General features: G+C 40.0%; 1 protein-coding gene across 1 annotated transcript in view; it reads left to right on the top strand.

The window, feature by feature from the left end:
- SYNE2 (spectrin repeat containing nuclear envelope protein 2) overlaps nucleotides 1-18,521 on the top strand; it is a 183,651-nt gene that overhangs the window by 121,224 nt on the left and 43,906 nt on the right. Inside the window, exons 81-92 of the mRNA XM_035551299.1 lie at nucleotides 1,771-1,967; nucleotides 3,012-3,144; nucleotides 4,082-4,264; nucleotides 4,709-4,852; nucleotides 6,548-6,724; nucleotides 8,470-8,625; nucleotides 10,251-10,400; nucleotides 12,750-12,920; nucleotides 14,218-14,351; nucleotides 14,675-14,879; nucleotides 17,259-17,438; nucleotides 18,107-18,235. Coding sequence (XP_035407192.1) covers nucleotides 1,771-1,967; nucleotides 3,012-3,144; nucleotides 4,082-4,264; nucleotides 4,709-4,852; nucleotides 6,548-6,724; nucleotides 8,470-8,625; nucleotides 10,251-10,400; nucleotides 12,750-12,920; nucleotides 14,218-14,351; nucleotides 14,675-14,879; nucleotides 17,259-17,438; nucleotides 18,107-18,235 — 1,959 coding nt within the window. The remainder of the gene's footprint in view (nucleotides 1-1,770; nucleotides 1,968-3,011; nucleotides 3,145-4,081; nucleotides 4,265-4,708; nucleotides 4,853-6,547; nucleotides 6,725-8,469; nucleotides 8,626-10,250; nucleotides 10,401-12,749; nucleotides 12,921-14,217; nucleotides 14,352-14,674; nucleotides 14,880-17,258; nucleotides 17,439-18,106; nucleotides 18,236-18,521) is intronic.

Below are 18,521 nucleotides of genomic sequence, written 5' to 3'. Positions count from 1 at the left end.
GTCTTAAATGCAAATCTTTGGGAATGGTCCGTAAAGGCAGAGCAGCGTGAAAAGATGGCACACGGGCTACGAGTCACAAGGACAGCCAGGAGCTTTGGGGTGAACGCAGAGCCACTTCTCTGTAGTTCAGGAATGATCTTCTTGCCATGATGTAAAACCTGTGGAAGAGGAGAATCAAGCCAGTGCCTTCAAATATTTGTACACCCGGTTGCAATAGAAGGTCTACTGATTTTAACAGCTCCTTCTAAAATTCTGACTATTCAAAATGAAATATCCTGTTTTCCCTCTGACCAAAGAGAATAAATTCCTTTTGCAGAGAATGGCAAATAGGCTACTGGCTTGTTCCCAGCTGCATCTCTGATGGCAGAGCTATATCTTTATTTAGAATATCAAGTCCAGTTTGAAACATTTTATCTACCTTTGAAACATATAAAGATATAAAAACAATCTTTATGGTTGTTTTATAAAATTAAGAAGAAATAGGATTTGATAAAGTGATGTATCCTCAGAGTGATTTGCATTCTTCAGAGATTTGACCTTTTATGTCTTCAGAGGACCTAGTCTATTGGAATTTTTGGAATTACTGAGTCTTTGGGTCTATAATAAGTCCAGTTTGATATTTAGATTTATAGACTCTAAAGACAAAGAGAACTACTGTGATTTAATGTAGCTGACTGCATAAAAGAAATCGCTGGATGTTCCCAGAGAATTCTGAGCTACAGTTTATCTTTTGAAATAAACCAGCAGTAGATAATGACAACCACAGTGGCCCTCTGGTGCTTTAGATGCCTGTCACAGTGAGACGGGAGACGTGATACTTGCATAGCCATTCATTGTGAAGTTGTTTGCTTTCCTTTGTTTCTTAAGTTCTTAACTAGCCCTTCACTCTTAAGTCTTTATTTTTCTTTAATGACATCAGAAACAAAGTAGTAAGGCTTTAGAAGATTCTTTTGGGATGACTCCCAGCAGTGGAGCTTTGCGGTTTCAAGGACAGAGCAGAATAAAATTCTCTGGGGTTTAATTCGTGTGAGACAATTGTCCCTATTAATAATAAATATTGTATAACCACTTCTGTCTGGAAAGAAGTGAGAAACTTGCGTATCATACAATTGCTCCTTTCTGCCTTCTCCCTAGGACTGATCTACTTCCTGTTTTTTTTTTGTTTTTTTTTTTCCCTCTTCTTATTTCGACTTTCCAGTGAAGTGTAGTAATGGTAAAATGATGCTTTGTTTTTTTTCAGCTCTCTGAGCAATCCAGGCCACTCCTATGACTTTGACTTAACGTCTTCACTGTTCACTCTTCATTCTTCCCTACCACCATTATTCAGTAATTACCCCAACAACTTCTTTCAAAACTTTGGCAATGTTTTAAAAATAGGATAGAGACAGAAGCCCTACTAAGAACAGGAGGGTAATAATGTTTGCTGGGGACAGTCATATGTTCAGACAATGCAGCCAGGTCTGATAGATACAGTTCATCCATAGCCTGAAGTTTACGTGTGTCAAAAAGGTACAGAAAATCATATCAATCGTTCTGATTAATGCATAAAATTATGTTGAGATCTCTTTTGATCTATCGAGAGGGAACTGAAAAAAATAAGCCATATCCCTTTTACATGTAATGAAGTACAGATTGCTTCATAATGGAAAACAAAATACATGGCAGAGGAAATGTGAGGTTAAGGTGTTAGAACAAATGGTATGTATTCTGCTAGCCATGTTTTTGATTTTTAAAATGTTATTGTTTTGCAAACTTCCCATATTCTGATAGCAAATCAAAAGCAGTGTTGATGGAAAGCATGCCCGGCTATACCAGATGGTGAAAGAAGGGAAGAAATTGCTGATTGCAGTGAGCTGTCCAGAAATCACAAGTCAGATTCGGAAGCTGGAAGAGCAGTGGTTGTCCTTAACCAAAAAAATTGGCAATGAACTACACAGACTTCAAACATTACTCCAGCTCTTGGTCAGGTGGGTTATAACTCAGAAAGCAATTTGAGGTATCAGCTAGAAATTGATTTGTAACCTTCTATAGTTGCATTTTCTAAATATTGATATAAAATTAATAAATGTTATACTGCCTTTCACTTAAAACTCAAAAAAAAAAAAAAAAAGCGGTAGTGATCAGAAAAGAGGTATTGTATTACATAGCTGATCTTGCACTCGCTTCACTTCCCATTTAGTTTTGTGGGAATGCTGTTTTGATTGCTATCATTGCAAAGTAAGTGTATCTAGGTGAGTTAGCTGCATCATGCTGCAGTTCCTATACTGAAAGTGTTAACAGAAGCTCTGACCATGCTGCCCTAAGCATTTTCGCTATGAATGCAAGTGAGCCTTTATTCCCATACAAAGGCATAGTGTGCCACTCCGCATGTACACTATTCCCCTTATAAACTCTCAAGACCTGGTAGAAATGCTGCCTCACCCTGCTGTTTTGAGCTCCCTGAAGGGGAAAGACCCAAGTATGCTCTGTGCTTTCACAAGGCCCAAGCTAACTGTCGGTGCAGTCCTGGCAGTTCAGGTGGAGGCAGTCTGGAGCTTTACAACCCCATCCACCAGGCGATGTACCAAGCACAGCTCTCCCTGCACCCAATCTGTGTGCTCTGAGCTCAATCTGGCTGGATCAGTAGTGGAGATAGAGCATTCCTGGATTTATTGGTCCTGCTGGGTATTCTATCTGCACTATATCTTGCAGTATGTGCAAGTGATTTTGACTACCAGCAAAACTGTTTTCACCCACGTGAGCTTGTCCTAACATCTGCTGGGTGAAAGAATATGGAAAGAGGATGTTTTCAGAAAGAGCAGACCAACTGAAAAGTGCTGCTAGGGACAGACTCTTGTGTATCTGCAGAAGAACTGCTGTGTTGCACATCAGCCCATGCTGGTGCTGTGCTCCTGTAAGAGTTATGTAGCTGCACAGGTGTCAGAATGTCACAGAGAGGACAACTTGGAGGATGAGAAAGGTATCCCAGACTCAGATAGGAGATAAATGTGTGTTTTATTTTCTCCTTTTAGCTACAACAGAGACTCAGAGGAATTAATGAAATGGCTGGATTCTGCTCAGCAGAGAATGAATTTTTGGAAGGAACAGTCTCTCAGTGTGTCACAAGACCTTACCACCATCAGGGATAACATCAACAGCTTGTTTGTAAGTCTGTTATCCTACCAGGTTGAGATGATATAGCATGACTGCCAACGAAAATGACCATTTTTATTTTTGTTTTTATTTTATTTTTATTTTTTTTGTATTTGCCATGACCTACCTAGAAGCTGCCTGCAGAATACGACACAAAATGGCTGCATGCCCCAAAGACACTCCATTACCTGGGTGGGGAACCGGGAGGATGGGAGGCCACAAAAAAACTTCTTTCAGATAGTTAGGCCAGCCAGAGTGCATAAATCAGAATGGGATCCTCTCATAGAGAGTTCCCAGTTGCAACATATCACAGCCCAGTCAGGATCTCTTATGCATGCGTAGCATAATAGCATGGTTTCCCTCTTGCTCCTGATACCAAATATCGGATACAGGAGTTCAGCCCAGCTGATGGGCCATTTACCAGCAGAGGTAGACTCAGGGAGCAGGAATGAAGTGGATAGGTCTGTGGGGTTGGTCAGCCAAAGTCAGGGAAGAGAAACCCTACAAAAAAGCAGATTCTGAATTGCATTTCATGTCTTTGCCTGCTCCCTGGTGCTGTGCTCCCCTCGTATGACTAGCCAGGAGGTTGAGCCCCAGTGTGAGACCTGACAGAGGGAGTCTTGCACAGTGGGAAAGCAAAGCATTGTGAAAGATGGACAGGTAGGTGTGAGCTGGACAGAGATTTGAGGACTGAGGTTGTGTGAAGTGGAGATGGTGATATTCCCGATCCCCATGGAGCAAGCAAGAGGTAGTATTCATCATTGTATCTAGATGAGCAGAAAAGGGCCTTACAGAACATGTTGAGTTTAGGTTTTCTGAACTTTACAAACTTGCTAAAATCCATTTGTTGAAACAGTTCATCCCGTGACTTCAAAACCTGGTTTGTCTTCTTTATTTAAATAGATGTATAAATATTTATCCTCTCTTAAAATTCTCCCATGCACCTCAGACATTCTCTAAGGAAGTTGATGAAAAATCTTCCCTGAAGTCATCTGTGGTGAGCACTGCCAACCAGCTCTTTCATGTGAAGCAAGCTGATACTGCAGCACTTAGGTCATCTTTGGCAAAGTTCGAGCAAAAATGGGGAGAACTGATTACGCAGCTCCCAGCTATCCAAGAAAAGCTTCACCAGGTGAGGAGAAACTGCTGCCATCTCTGAGTTCAAGCTAAATAATTTATTTAAAATGTTGCTACCAGCATTCAGTTGGCTGCTGTATAAGATCTGCAAAGCACCTCTTTCTTAATTAGCTGTCTTGCTTTCAGAATATCCCCAACGTTATACTGCAGTTTAATTATTGCAGTGTTCTTCCTATGCTGTTATGCACATATCTATCATCTCTACAGTTTTATATGAAAGTCCATTATAATTAGAAATAGTTTTATTTCAAATTTCTGAGTTCTCTAACTTTTTTAAATTTAAGTCATATCCCCCTCTGGAGCACAGAGCTCACTTTCAAGTTCATACCCTGATAATTGCAATTATAATGTCTGAGCCCTCCTAAAAATACAGATGTCATCTTCCTTGATATTTCTAAGAAGCAGAATGTGGAGGATTCATTATATGCTTTACCCCTAGCTTCAGATGGAAAAACTTTCTTCGCGGGAAGCTATTACTGAACTAATGACCTGGCTGGACCACGTGGAACAGAAGGGACACGAAGAACCAGTAAATTCACAAAGCAGTGCTGCCCATGTCAGAAGTCTCCTTCAGAAGTACAAGGTAAATGGGAAGCTGAAAGTCCAGGGTTAGCTTGTGACTCTTTTGCTGTCACAAGCATGGAAGCAGCCTATAGGCACTGTTATATCCTTACCCTTGCGCTCAGGAGGGTTCCCCAAACAGCCTCAAAGGTGCTTTAACATCTTCCATTATAAAACCCTTTTGTTTCCATGCCACACAAAATGCTGTCTGCCCTATGACATAGCTACTGCCAGCTGTGCTGTATTCTCTGTTTCCTCATTCCATCCCATCTGTCTCACTCATTCTCTCTCTTACATTCAGGTTACTAGATGTGTTGAGTAGGAAAACTTTGCTTACTTAAGAAGCTAGTCTCTGTATTTGTGCTGTGTTTTAGTCTGCGTTTTCAACAAGGAATACCTCATAATTTTGGATCTACACAGTCAGCATCTATTTAGCCAGAGAACAAGGATTTTGAATATTATGTTTCATCAAAAGAAATAATCTGCTAGGAAAGAGAAATCAGATGAATGTCTCTGCAGAGACGCTGAAGCAGGCTGTTGGCTCTGTTTAGATGCTAAAGCTCTAATGGCAGAGGCTTATTGCTCCAACCACAGGAAGGGTTCAAGCCATTCTTGTACCTCTGTAGATGTCCAGGAGCCGGACCTCAAGGCACAAATCCTACAGAGATCTGTTTTGCTCTGGCCTTGCAGAGCTACCAAATGATTCTCTGAACTTAGACTGTACAGCAGTTCCCAGCCTGTGATGGCTGTGGTTCTCAGATGCTTTTATACTGCACATAATGCAGGTGTATAATATACAAAAAGTATACATTTCTTTCAAAGTACCTTAGTTTAGCAGATATTTAGCTTTTTTTTTTTTTTTTCATTATCAGTTAGTTTTGGAAGTTGGAACATATTGAGGTTCTGCTTTTAACCGTTTGGATATTTAGAGATCAGTTTGTAGATGCGACTTCTGTACTTGTCAGCAATGTAGGGATGTACAGGGTCACAAATTCCCACAAGCAAGCAGCTAAGGCTGTACCTCTACTGCAGTTTTGCCTGGTGGATTTTTTGGGTACCACTAGATACAATGAAGAGCTCTTCCCTTCACCTATCTCCCTGCCCTAAAAGACCTTCAAAAAAATAAAAATGCATTCCTTTATGTTGTTTTCACTGTGTGCATAGTTTCTGGCTTGTCTCTACAGGCAAGGCCACTGCTACTGGAGGACACTTTCTTCCCAGGTATTCTGATATTTTGTTCTGATATCAGTTACTCTGATTAAGGAGCACAAGCTCTTATTGCACCATGCTTTTATGAGTCTCAGGAGCATAGAAAGGCCTTGGTGTTAGCCTAATCTGGACCCGTGGCAGTGTGATGGTATTGTCTAATGGATAAAATACTGGGTCTGGTACTCCTAGGTTTCATTCCCGCCCTGGCATTAGCTTCCTCTCATCTTGAGCTACCCATGTAATGGTAGTGATTTCCTGCAAAAGTTTCAGTGAATGGAAGTAGCTACACAAATATAGAAGGTAAAAATGGAGAATCATTCCTACAGCCATGTCTGGTCAGATCCATTTCAGAAAAATAATTTAGGCCATGGATCAGAATAATAAGCTATGAGTGTCTCATAACTTTGCCTCGAAGCATCATTGGAACTGATCAGGTTAAAACTGCTGAACTAATTGTTTTATGTTTTTGTTTTGTTTTGTTTGTTTGTTTGTTTTTAAATACCTCCAGGAATATATGATGGAAATGAACTTTAAACAGTGGATGGTAGATTTTGTTAACCAGTCACTCCTGCAAATGAGCACTTGTGATGTGGAAAGTAAGCGGTACGAAAGGACGGAATTTGCTGAGTGTCTCGGAGAGATGAACTTGAGGTGGCACAGGCTGCAGGCTTCTCTGAGCAGAAAGGTTTGATTGTATTTCATTGCTTTCTCTCTTGCAACTCTGATCTTGCCAGTGCCAGTGCTCTGTATTTGGCAAGTAGCATTTCTCCCTGAGTCTGAAAGCACTGTTGAACACAGTGAGGCTCCCTGTGCTCTCTGCTGTTTGGCCATCCTGCTGTCTCATGGGAAGCCTGTGGAGTAGTCTAGTGCATCAGCTACCAGGTAGTGTCCGAGTATCTAAAATTCTGTAAGGTCTGGGAGAGCAAACTCCCCTGTAAATTAAAAGAATGGAAAATAGACAAAATCTGGTCTTCAGGACAGCCTGGGATTTACCCCAGTTGTCTATATTAGGTGGAGAAAAATAGGTTTCTCAGATGAAGAAAATACAATCAGTGATGTGTCAACACATAGAATGATAAAATTATGAAGAAGGAAGAATTCAGAGTAGTGTTTGCAGGGGAATCTCTTAGAGAAATCTGTTAAATTAAATGGAAGCTTTGGGGTGCTGTTAAAGTAGGGGCATTAAAAACTTCATGGGAGAAAACACTGGGTGGTTTGTGGAATGGAGAGTAAACACTGGGTGGTTTGCAGAATGGAGAGTAAACTACACTGGTTCGTACAAACAGCCAGACCCTGCTTAGCAAACACAGCACCAAAAAAACAAACATCCCCTCCACATGCCATAGGATGGGAATGAGAAATACAGATCTGTTAAGCTACCACCCGTTTTCCTGTTGTAGCTGTTGGAATTGCCTAAAAAGTAATTATTAAGTTATGTTGACAGCCCTGTTCAGATGGAAATGTATGGCAGTGCTGGAAAAGGCACAGCCGGGGGTCTGTTCCCAGCCCTGCTCCATCCTTCGGGGGTCAGTGGAAACAGGTTGCTCTGTGTCTTTGTCCTCCTTCTGCAGTAATGAAAACCGCTTTCCCAGTGGGGTGCTTTGAAGATCAGCAGCTGATAGCCAAACTCAAGGTGCAGGCTAATTATAACAGTGCATCTTCTGTGTTTCTCTGTAGAAAATACATTTCTGGGAGTGCCTTTGCTCTGGTGAGGCTAGAAATAATCCATATATTCAGAATTAGATGCCAGTGCTTGGGTGCCCCAGTGCCTAGAAAAGCCAGTGTGACTCATGCAGCATGGAAAAGACTAGGGGAAGGGCAGCATTCAAAAATGCAAATGGAATCCTTGTACCATGTTCCTCTTTCATCTGTTCCTCTCCCAGGCTTACAGGACACTGGGAGAAGCTGCCCTCCCTGATGCAAAAGCTGTTGTTCAAACAGAAAATTCCCATTTTTTTCTGACTCTGAAAGTCTTCCAGAAACATTTCCAAGTGGAAAATTCAGTTCCTGCACAATGATGAAATTTCAGTTTTGTGGGAAAAAAATTTATCTTCTCTAACTGTTTTCAAGAAACTGCATTCTAGTATTTAGTGGATTCTCAGGGCTAAAACTGAAGATATGAGACTTAAGGTCCCTTGCTTATCAGTAACTTTGGCAGTGGGTTTTAGGGCAAATGAGATTTTCATACTCTGTATGAACGTGCCCAGGTAGACAAAGCCCCCAGCTTCTCACGTCCACAGGCTGCCAGCTCCAGATTCCACAATGCCTTATTCCCTTTCAAAACATTTATATTTTGAATACTTTTCATGTTTACATTCAAGGTATTATTTAGACAAAATACCGTAATCTCAAATTTAGTAATGGAAGGGGGAACCCTGTTTCTTCCCACCTCTAGATTTAAGTAAGTTAAAATGTTTCTGTAACTTTCAGATACAAGACCTGGAACACCTTTTGGAAGATATTACTGAAAATGAGAACAAAGCACAGACTCTACGCAACTGGCTGGAAGCTCAGAGTGATCGACTGAGATCTTTACAAACCCCAGAAAGTCTGATCTCTGCACAGAACACATTAGATGATTGCAAGGTAAAGCATTATATGTGGGATATTATTGTACAAAACATATGTAACACTTTGCTGAATCCAGCCTAAAGAACTGCACGGATTTTAACAGAAAAAAATGTAAAGGAAGTTGCCGTTTCCTAGAAGAGTATTATGGTGTAACTTCAAAGCATGGTAAGTTTTGGCAATAAAGAGCTAGACCCACCAATGATGTGAATTGCCATTTTATGTTTTTTTCCTCCATTTGAAGACGCATCTACTGTTGTTTCATGGTGTTTGGAACGTGCAGCAATATTATAGAACATGTTCTGAGATGCCTCCAAAAGAAATAGTTCTCTCAATTCAGCACAGCTATGGATAAAGCTATTGTTCCATTAGTTTGAAGAGCTCTGTGGTGGTTTTGTTGTGGGAACTGCACAGTCTCATTTGGTAAAGTAGTAACTGTCTATGGTCCAGCCCTAGAATGTAATCTCTGTGCACCAGCCTCTAGGTATACTTCGGTTTTGTTGAATTTTTCTAGGCACCAGCTCCCTCAAAATTAGAACAGGTGCAGCCAGCTAATAACTGGATCCTATTACTCTGGCAGTCTGCTATTTTCATTCAGTACAGTATTCCATTTCTGTTTTTTTACGCTGAATATTTGTTCTTTCATTTCCATGGTTACATGTCTCTCTCTCATAGTAGGCTGCTATTATTCCCCGGAGTGTTCTGTTATACACTGAGTTACTCGTCTCTCTGAAGCACTCTGAAATGCACTAAGGGGTGAAAATGGAAGAAAGGCACAGGGTATCTTTGACTAAAATACCACCCTGCTCACAGCACGATACAGTGCTAAGATGCAGGTGGCTAAAATGTTTAATTACAATTTTTTGCTCAATAAAAATGAGATCAAAATTTGATTATGTTTTGGGGACAGTAGTTGGGGGGAAAAGGTCATAATTTAATGTGTTGTATTACAGGGAAATGCTATAGCCTGTAGTGTGTATGAGTATTTATTCATGTTGTGAAAAAGTCATTGATGAGCTTTACCCAGCATGTCAAGACTAAGAATCTTGCTGACTGTGTTGAGGAAGTTATTCTCCCAAGCATTGATTTTAGTGGCTTCTCTCCCATGAGAGAGAGTCCCTGACTAAGCAGGCAAGCAGAGGATAACTTTCTAGAAGTTGTTAGGATGTTGGGTACTTTGCTCCTATTGCAATGTCAGTTGCAATATCTGCCTGGGTCTCCTGGAGCAGAGGAGGACCCAAATGCTAACCAACCTGAGGCAAAGTTCATCTGCATTAATGTAAAAACTTTCTGTGTCTAGAGAGGTACAGAGAGGCTGCATAGTGGCTGACGAATTAGCTCTTGCTGATTTCCTTCCCAGGCATGATGTCCTGTGCTTATGCTGACACTAAATGGACTGGTTCTAGCTCTAGCTGTAGTAGACTGCCTAAAGCAGCCACTGTCCTTTTATATTCCTGTAAAGAAGTCATTCTGAATCAGTGCTAAAATGGTGGTGGTTGGTGTTGTATGGCTGAAGAATTACACAGGGCTGGTTTTAAAGAAGGCATGTTTATCTAAACTCCTCACATAGAAGAGTTTTTCTATAGTCTCATTAGAAGATCTTATCTTCCTTTTTTTTTCTCTCTCTCTCTTTTTTCATTTAGGACCTAGAAAATGAGCTTGCAACTAAATCCAAAATGCTCGATGAGCTCAAACAGACTGTAGCCTTAAATGGAAGTGCAGAACAAACCCCAGAAGCTGCGCCTTTCAGGATAGCTGAGCTGTGTGAAATGAGGGACAACGTTGTCAGCCAGGTAAAGGGTTTGATTGCATTCAGGTTTCCTCACATATGTATTCTTTCCACCAGTATTATTAATCTTCTTCATGAAATGGCAGGAGCTGGTGCAAAAAAATTGCTAAGTATTCTTGAACTTAACCTGCCTAAGAACTTCCTCTAAAGCCTCTGCCATGCCAAAAGTTAATCTGTTTCCAAGGATGAGAGAGAAAAAAGTCCGCTTTCAAAGCAGTTTGAATACAGGGGGAGAAAGGATAGACCTGCACCTGCAGTTTAAGAAAATAAAGAAATTGCATTGGTATTTTTCTGTTAAGTTAAAAATGGACATCTTAAGCTTTCTGACTCAATCTGCTTTTCGAAAAAATACTCTGGCCTTCTTCCTCTGGAGTATGCCAGTGGAAGCTGCCTACACCTCTGTCATTCTCACTGGAGCTTTTCTACCTCTCAACTACTCTTTCCTCTATAAACCTGGATGGCTTTCCATAGCTCAAACCCTACGTAGTCCCCAGAGGCTTCAAGGAGAGTCAAGGCAGATTGTTTTTCCATGCAAACTGGCTCCCCGGCAGTCTGCATATATAGTTATATTAGCTTTATATTTGGAACTGATCTTTTCTATCTAGATATAATTGGCAGACACAGAAGACATAATAATGACTACAGTTATGGATTTAAATTTGTAATAATAAATAGCCATATATTGGAGAGGATTATATGTGATCCAGTGATTGTGTTTGTAGTTAAGATTCCCTTACACTTTTTATTATGAACACTTTCCTTTTGCTCCTCAGAACTTTGTGAAACATGAGCCCTTTCGCTTGAACGCTTCCACACGAGGTGTCAGTCCAGGATGAGGTTACTCTTTGTTTTATGTTTAAACAGAGATGATGTGGCTGTTCCACAGCTAGAAAACGGAGAGATTTTTGTGTGTGCATATGATGAAAAAGGAAAGTTTTTCATTTTGTTGAGGAGCTGGGGTTTTGAATTTGTCAGGATTAAGCAGCCTAGTGTTTTTTTTCTAATTACAGTCACAATGTTAGTATTTTTGTGACTTAAGTATTGAAATTAGAAATTGCAGATTGTTCTTACAAACTAGTTGTCTGCATGTGTGATGAAACGCAGAGTGTAGCTTTCTTCCCATGGTTGACTGGCCTCAGCAGGAGCCAGGCTGTGACTTCAAATACAGGTCTAAGGAGGTGTGATACCTTGCTTGTACTGTCTGTAGGCTGATCTTGAGACTGTGAGTCTGTGGCCCAGAGACATTTCACGAGCATGATGTCTTTCCATCTTCTTTGTGTGGGCAGTAATTAGCTGCGGGCTACAAAAAGCAATTAGAGTTTCCTCCCACCTCCATGATTCAAATGAGAATAAGGTTGATTAATCCATCTACTCCTGCGTGCCTGGAACTGTGATAGTAAGATACGATGATTAATGCAGTCTATTTAACACGCACTATGGTTTAGAACAGTCCTCATCTTCCATTGAGTGGATGCATAGTTAGAACTGAAATCTGGCATCTGACTGCCAGGTCCCATGGAAACATGCTTCTTTCCTTTCCTGGTTTGCATGTTTTTCTCAAAGCATCTGGTACTAGCATGACTGAAAGCAAATACTGAACTAGATGAATGTTTTGTCTAACCCAGGGCATGTGTTGTGTGCTTACCTGACACAGAAAGGTAAAAATGACGAGTCACTCTGAAGAACTGTGGTTTTGTACTTGTAACGTCTAGCAGTATGTGGCAAATGGAAAACTTGCTTGCCCCAATGCAGATTAAATGATTGTAATGATGAAAGAAACAAAGAGGATATCCCTCATTTTATTGTGTAAGAAAATGCTATAGTTCCTAGATTGTAGTTCTGTTGGGCCTATATTTTTAGAGCACAATGGCATACATGGGGTGATAGCTCTGTGGAGTGTTTTAGTAGCATCTCCTTCCATATAAAACGATTTCTGTTCAAATTTTGAGTAAATGAAAGTTGATTTGTGGATCAAACTGTCTGCTTCCTAAGAGTATGAAGGCTCTCAACTTCCTCCTACTTTAGGTTGATCTTGGCAGGAAAGAATAAGCAGTAGATTGTTTCGGTACTTCTTACTTTTTTTGGGGGGGGGCGGGGGTGCGCGGAATTGTGGATGACAGAAAAGTGCTACCTTGAAATCAGGTAAAATTTTTATTTCCAGCAAATTCTTTTACTTCTCTCTAAATACCGTTTACTGCTTGGTTTGAAGCCTGCACAATTCATTACCAAGTAGAAGAATACTTCAAGTTGTGAAATTCTTGTGGATTGTCACAAATGGAGCATTGAGCTGAGATTTAAGTCAGTTTAAAGGTGATTTATATGCGAGACAGTAACAAAAATGGTTTGTTTGCAGGTTGCACAGCTAAAGACCTCTATGCAGTCAATACTGGAACAGTGGAGAGTGTATGATGAAATTTATGCAGAAGTCAGCCTGATGATGACAAGATATTTGTACTGCATAGACCAGTGCAAACCTTCTGTGCTGTCATTGGAAGCTTTGAAAAAGCAGGTTAAAACTCTGCAGGTAAATCTGTTAAAGTTGTCTTAGTTCTGTGCTTCCTTCTGTGTCTTTAAACAAACAAACAAAATTCACTGAAAAAGAACCACACGTTTTTCTCTCAAGGAAATTACTCTTTATTGTAGTGCCACTGAAGTTGGTGGAAATCTATTTATTTATTTATTTTTACCTCCAGAGGCACTGAGGCCTATTTTTAGACTTCTAACTTTATTTAGCCCATAAGTTCACCTGTGGTGCAATTTAGGTACCAAGGTTTAAGAGAGAAGAACAGGTTACTCCTTACTGTGGTCTAGCAAAGCTTCCATTTTGGATTGCAAAGATCCCTTGATTTTTTTTATTCAGTTTTGCACGTTCCAGGAGGCATCCCCATATGAAGCACTGGGTCCTAATGCTCCATTGTGCTGCAGAGTCCAGATGGGACATGTGCTCTCCTCCACTAGCTCTCTGACTAAAGTCTGTTTAGTCCTTGTCTTACCCACATGAACAGCAGGAAGTTTGGCTGAAAGTGCAGACGCAAAGGAAAAAGTAATGCAGTCATTGTGTTTGTTTACCTAAAGGTTACTCACCATTCACCAAGGAGGTAAAAGATGTTGGTTCTCGGCTCGTTGGCCGAAAGGAAAATTGCCCCTTCACTTGCATTTCCCAAGGAAATGCCATGCCATCAGGCTGTAGCATAACCTGGAAGGAGATGCCCGTGCACCAATGCTGGGCCACAATGTGGAAATGAAAGGGATGTGGGAGAAAGTTGGACAAGGGACTATGTCTCTAGATTTGTGACTTGAATGCTGCCCTCAGTGTACTATTGTCCCAACCACTGTGCCAGCGATCGCTGGCACATTTTGCATTAAAGCATTTTTCCTCATATAAACAGTGCTGGGGGTCAGGACCCAGGACTGCACTTCCCAAAAACTGTGGCTTTGGTCAGGTGGGAACAGGTGCTGTCAAGCCAACTTTACTGCTAATAAAAATTTCCATGAAACAGCAGCCTAAAAGAAGACATCTTGATTTCTAGTGAATTAGTTTTATAAATTCAAGTCGATGTGTTTTTTAACTGAGCTGTTTCCTCAAGAGCAACAAATGACCTGAGTTTAAAATAGGCTGCTTGAACAATTTTTTATTTTGGACCATGTCACCTCTCTTTTAATTTTTTAATTTTTAGGATGAGGTGTTAAGTTTTTCACAGACATTTTAGTCTGTGCTGCAAATGCGTATCATTATTGCTACCCTATCCCTTCCAATCTAAAGGGGAAGCTATGCTTAGGTCATTCGTCTCCACAACTAATTACAATAATCCATTTTGCAGTCTCTTCAAGATGAATTGGAGAACAGTGAAGAAAGTTGGGGCAAGTTCCAGGTAGCTGCCAGTAATCTGAAGAAGAACTGCTCCCCGTCCTTTGCAGACATTATTGACCAGAAGTGCACAGAGGCAAACACCAGGTACACTTGAGAAAAAGACCCCCAGTTATTAGTATTTAAAAAAGAGTTGCTCAGTAGGACTTGAATGTATGTCAGATTTTTAAATCTCTGTATCTCTGTTAGCAATACTTTGCTGTCTAAGAGTACCTGTGTGAAGAGTAGCTGATGCTACTGCTTGTTTTGTGATGGATCACAGAGCACAAAATGGTGCTGTCAGCTGGCTTTCAGTAACATGACTGTGAATGCAAGGAAACTCCCCCAGGAACCTTACACCAGATCACATTCTGATCCATGAAGGGAATCTACAAGGAAAATACTCTTATTACAATTTGATATGTTGGCAGGTGGAGCTCAGTAAATGAAGACATCACAGATCAACTGCGGACAGCACAAGTGACCCTGCAGCTCTGGGAGCCCTTTGATATTTTATGTACTGAGGCTGCAGCCAAGTTACAACAGCACGAAGAGCAGTGCACTCAGCTCTTGGATGCTCACATGCCTGAGGATAATCTGGTAGAAACCCTGAAGCTGAGGATACAGGATATAAAGGTGCATGAATGTTTCTGCTGCCTTATACAAGCCAGTATGTATTTACAGAAGCAAACAAACAACCACAACAAAAACAACAAATCAAAAGAACACCTTCTTCTTTTTCCCCTGCCCACCCTGACCCCTCCAAAGTCCACTCAATGGAAAACCTAAAATCTGACTTTTTTCCATTAACAGACACCTTTGTGTTTCCTTTAAATACTTTGACCAGATTCCGAGGCCAAACCAAACTACAGTGTTAGCATAGGATGAGAAGAGAGCAAAGGGGAGCAATAATATTACCATCTTAGTCCCTTTTTGCTTTACGAAGAATCATTCCTATGTTAGAAAGTATCATTAAACCAAAAATTATTTAAATCTATGGGGCGCTGCTTGTGAGGAGAGATGACATCCATTAGAACAATATCTGACAAAAAAGACCAGTTTTCCAGCGCATAGGACCATCCTGAGGTCTTCTACAGACTTCTTTAAATTGTTTTTATTTGATTTCGGTCCTTTTTTTGACCTGGTCAGATAAGTGCACAGACTTCTGAGCTCATTAGATCCTTCCAGACAGTTCTGACTTTAGGTAAATGAGAACTCATGCTGAGACCAGAGGGTACATTTGTCTCTTTTAGGTAGGAAAGCTGTCGTTAGATTCTGACATTTTTGGTTTCTTCAGACTGCAATAAAGAAATACAATAATCCTTATTTCAGGACAGAGCAATGATTCATCATGCTTTATGAATCTCTAGCCACATATTGGAAGAAATCCAAAGTATCCCATTTTGCATGTGGCCAATTAAAAAAATATACATTATGGGAAATAGAACGTGTATAGTTCTTTCTGTATCAGAAACAACTAACAGCAGCAAAACTTAGACCAGAACTTCTTTCAACTTTCTTCTGATCTATGAATGGCTGTGACACAAATTTGTAAACATGTCAGTAAAGAGGCATCACAATTTCTGGACTTTTTTGAAAGAGTTTTGCAGCTACTAAGCATGGCATCACCACTACTATGCCATTAGCACTGTAGATCCTGTCCTACTATGGTAGGACACACATGGATAGGACACACAATTTATTATATTTTTGAAAGTGGTGGGTTGGAAGAATGGGGAACAGTGATGTGGTGTACCTTACATGTATTTGAAAGTACATGTGCATTTTAAATATTATTTAAATAAATATGTTTTAAAATCTCTTATCTTTTCCTATAGTATAAATTAGGAAAGATGGTTTTATTGAACTTGTCACCACAATGAATACAGATAAAGTTCAATATACAATGTAAGAAATCAAAATGGGTTTTCTTATGTGAGAAGTGGTAGACATGAGAAAACATCCTCAAGTTGCACCAGGGGAGGTTTAAATTAGATGTCAGGAATAATTTCTTCATGGAAAGGGTGGTTAGGCATTGGACCAGGCTGCCAGGGAAGTGGTGGAGTCGCCATTCCTAGAAATATTTAAGAGATGTGTAGTTGTAGTTCTTTGGGACATAGTTTAGTGGTGGACTTGGTAGTGTTGAGTGATGGTTGGACTTGATGATCTTAAGCATCTTTTCCTACCTAAATAATTCTATGATTCTACGATTTGCTAAATTGCTAAAGCAGTAGTTTACAGAGTGATCGATTCCAAAGGCAAGGGTCAGGAACTAAGAGCCAGTTTGGTCTTTAGGGAAGCATGTCTGCTCTTTGCTATCAACCAGAAACCTTTGTTTGTTACTCACAGAAAAGACAATATACAGTGACAAAATCTAGGGTCACATGACTAAAAGTAAATGACAGTTGTAAAAATTAGTAGATTTCAAGATGACATCTTGCCCCTCTTTGTCCAAGTCAAAAGAAATAATGAAGCGCATTGAACAAGTATAAAATGGTTTGTTTTTCTTTTTTTTCCCTTGTATTGCCTTTAGAATTTAATCTCATAGCGTCACTTCTGTAGTACAAATAAAAACATAGTCCTTAGTCACTAAGGGATCTCAGGTACTGATATGTTCTTACCAAAATACCATTTCTCATCTACAGCACGGGCTAGTTTCTTCATCTGCTAGTGTAAATCAAGTCTGTAGAAAGGGATATTCTAATTTCTCTCCCTAATCTCTTCTGTAGCAGTAATAAAGCCCACTGCCTGAAGTCACTGGTGTTCTGTTGAACTTCAAACTGTGCCTTTCCCAGCACTAGAGTCAATGGACCCAATTCCCTTTATCCTCTGAGTAAAAGACTGAAGCTTTTACCATAGCTGAATTTGGCTCGCAGAGGAGATCAACAAAAAGAGCTTAGTTACAGCAACAAAAGATGCTAAATGAAAGTGGCACATGAATGAAGATCTGATTCATTTGCTGACTTTTTTTTTTTATTTTTATTATTTTTTTTTTATTTCTCCTTCTCTCATCAGAATTTACAGCATGGCCTTCAAAACATAGTGGGATGCCGTTCCCAGGTTTCAGAGTTGGCTGATCAGATAAAACAGCAAGCTGGGACAGCTGCACAAACCGTTCTGCTGGAGAAGCTGCAACCGCTCCAGAGAGCATCCTATTTGGAAAAGATGTTGCAGAGGAAGTTAGATGAATTTGAGGTATTGTTATGAATAGTGAATTAGCTGTCAATGTGAGATAACGTCTTCACTAGAGCCCTGTAGTTCTTGAATTGAAATGAAATTTCAATAAAATAAAATTTGATGGTATGGTCAATCATGTAAAGAAAATAATACATGAAGCCAAAAGGACAGGTGAACACGAGTTTCACCCTTCCTACCTGCCTAACTTCAGGCAGTTGCTGTAACAAGCCCTTGTAAGTGGACCTATTACAGCCAAGCAGTATGATATCCTTATATGATTACTTTTTTTATTATGAGCTTTGAAGTATGTTATAAACTTTCTCATGTATGCTTTGGAACAAACCCAAGGGCTTCAGTTTGCTTTGATAAGAATGAACACAATGTATCTAAAACCAACCCAAATCTACAAAAAAGGTATCTCAGATGCCCACATTTCTTACATTCATATATCTATGAATCTCTCAAGATTTAGAGATTCTGCTTCTTGATATCTGCTTTGGCTTAAATGTTGCCCTTGTCCAGTACAAACAGTGAAAAAGTTCATTAAGTAATTTACAAATACATTGGAATTTGGATTTAACATTTGTTTGTTTTCCTGAGGTTATTATTTATTGCTCCTTTTTCTATAGTAAATATGTAGATTAAACTGACTCATAATTAATGTAAATATGCAATATTTGTCCTAGTTCAATCTTTTACAACTGGAGGATTTTAAGAACTGTCTTGAAACTCTGGAGGGTCATGTCAAGAACTGCACAGATGCCTTTGATAGCCTCCATCTAGAGGCAGAAACAGACAACTCAGAACTGGTCATGGTATGTTCAGTTTCCTAAGTACTCAGGAGTTAGCTATCCATAGAATTTAAGTACATAAAAAACTCTAGATGTGCATTGCAGGCCAAACAGACTGCATGAGATACTTTTCCTCATGAGTAGATACTTTTCCTCAGCTTTGTTCCGCGGCTACCTAGTCACCCTAAATGTAGGGTACAAAGTGAATCTGCAAATACCAGCTCTTGAGTATCTGTTCAATACTGTTGGAAAAGGGGGCCCCCTGTAAGGGAACTGTAACTTTTTTATTCCCTTTGTTAACATAGAAATG

This window comes from Cygnus atratus, chromosome 5, assembly GCF_013377495.2.
Source record: "Cygnus atratus isolate AKBS03 ecotype Queensland, Australia chromosome 5, CAtr_DNAZoo_HiC_assembly, whole genome shotgun sequence".
Classification (NCBI taxonomy): domain Eukaryota; kingdom Metazoa; phylum Chordata; class Aves; order Anseriformes; family Anatidae; genus Cygnus; species Cygnus atratus.
This window is presented reverse-complemented; position numbering and strand designations above follow the sequence as displayed.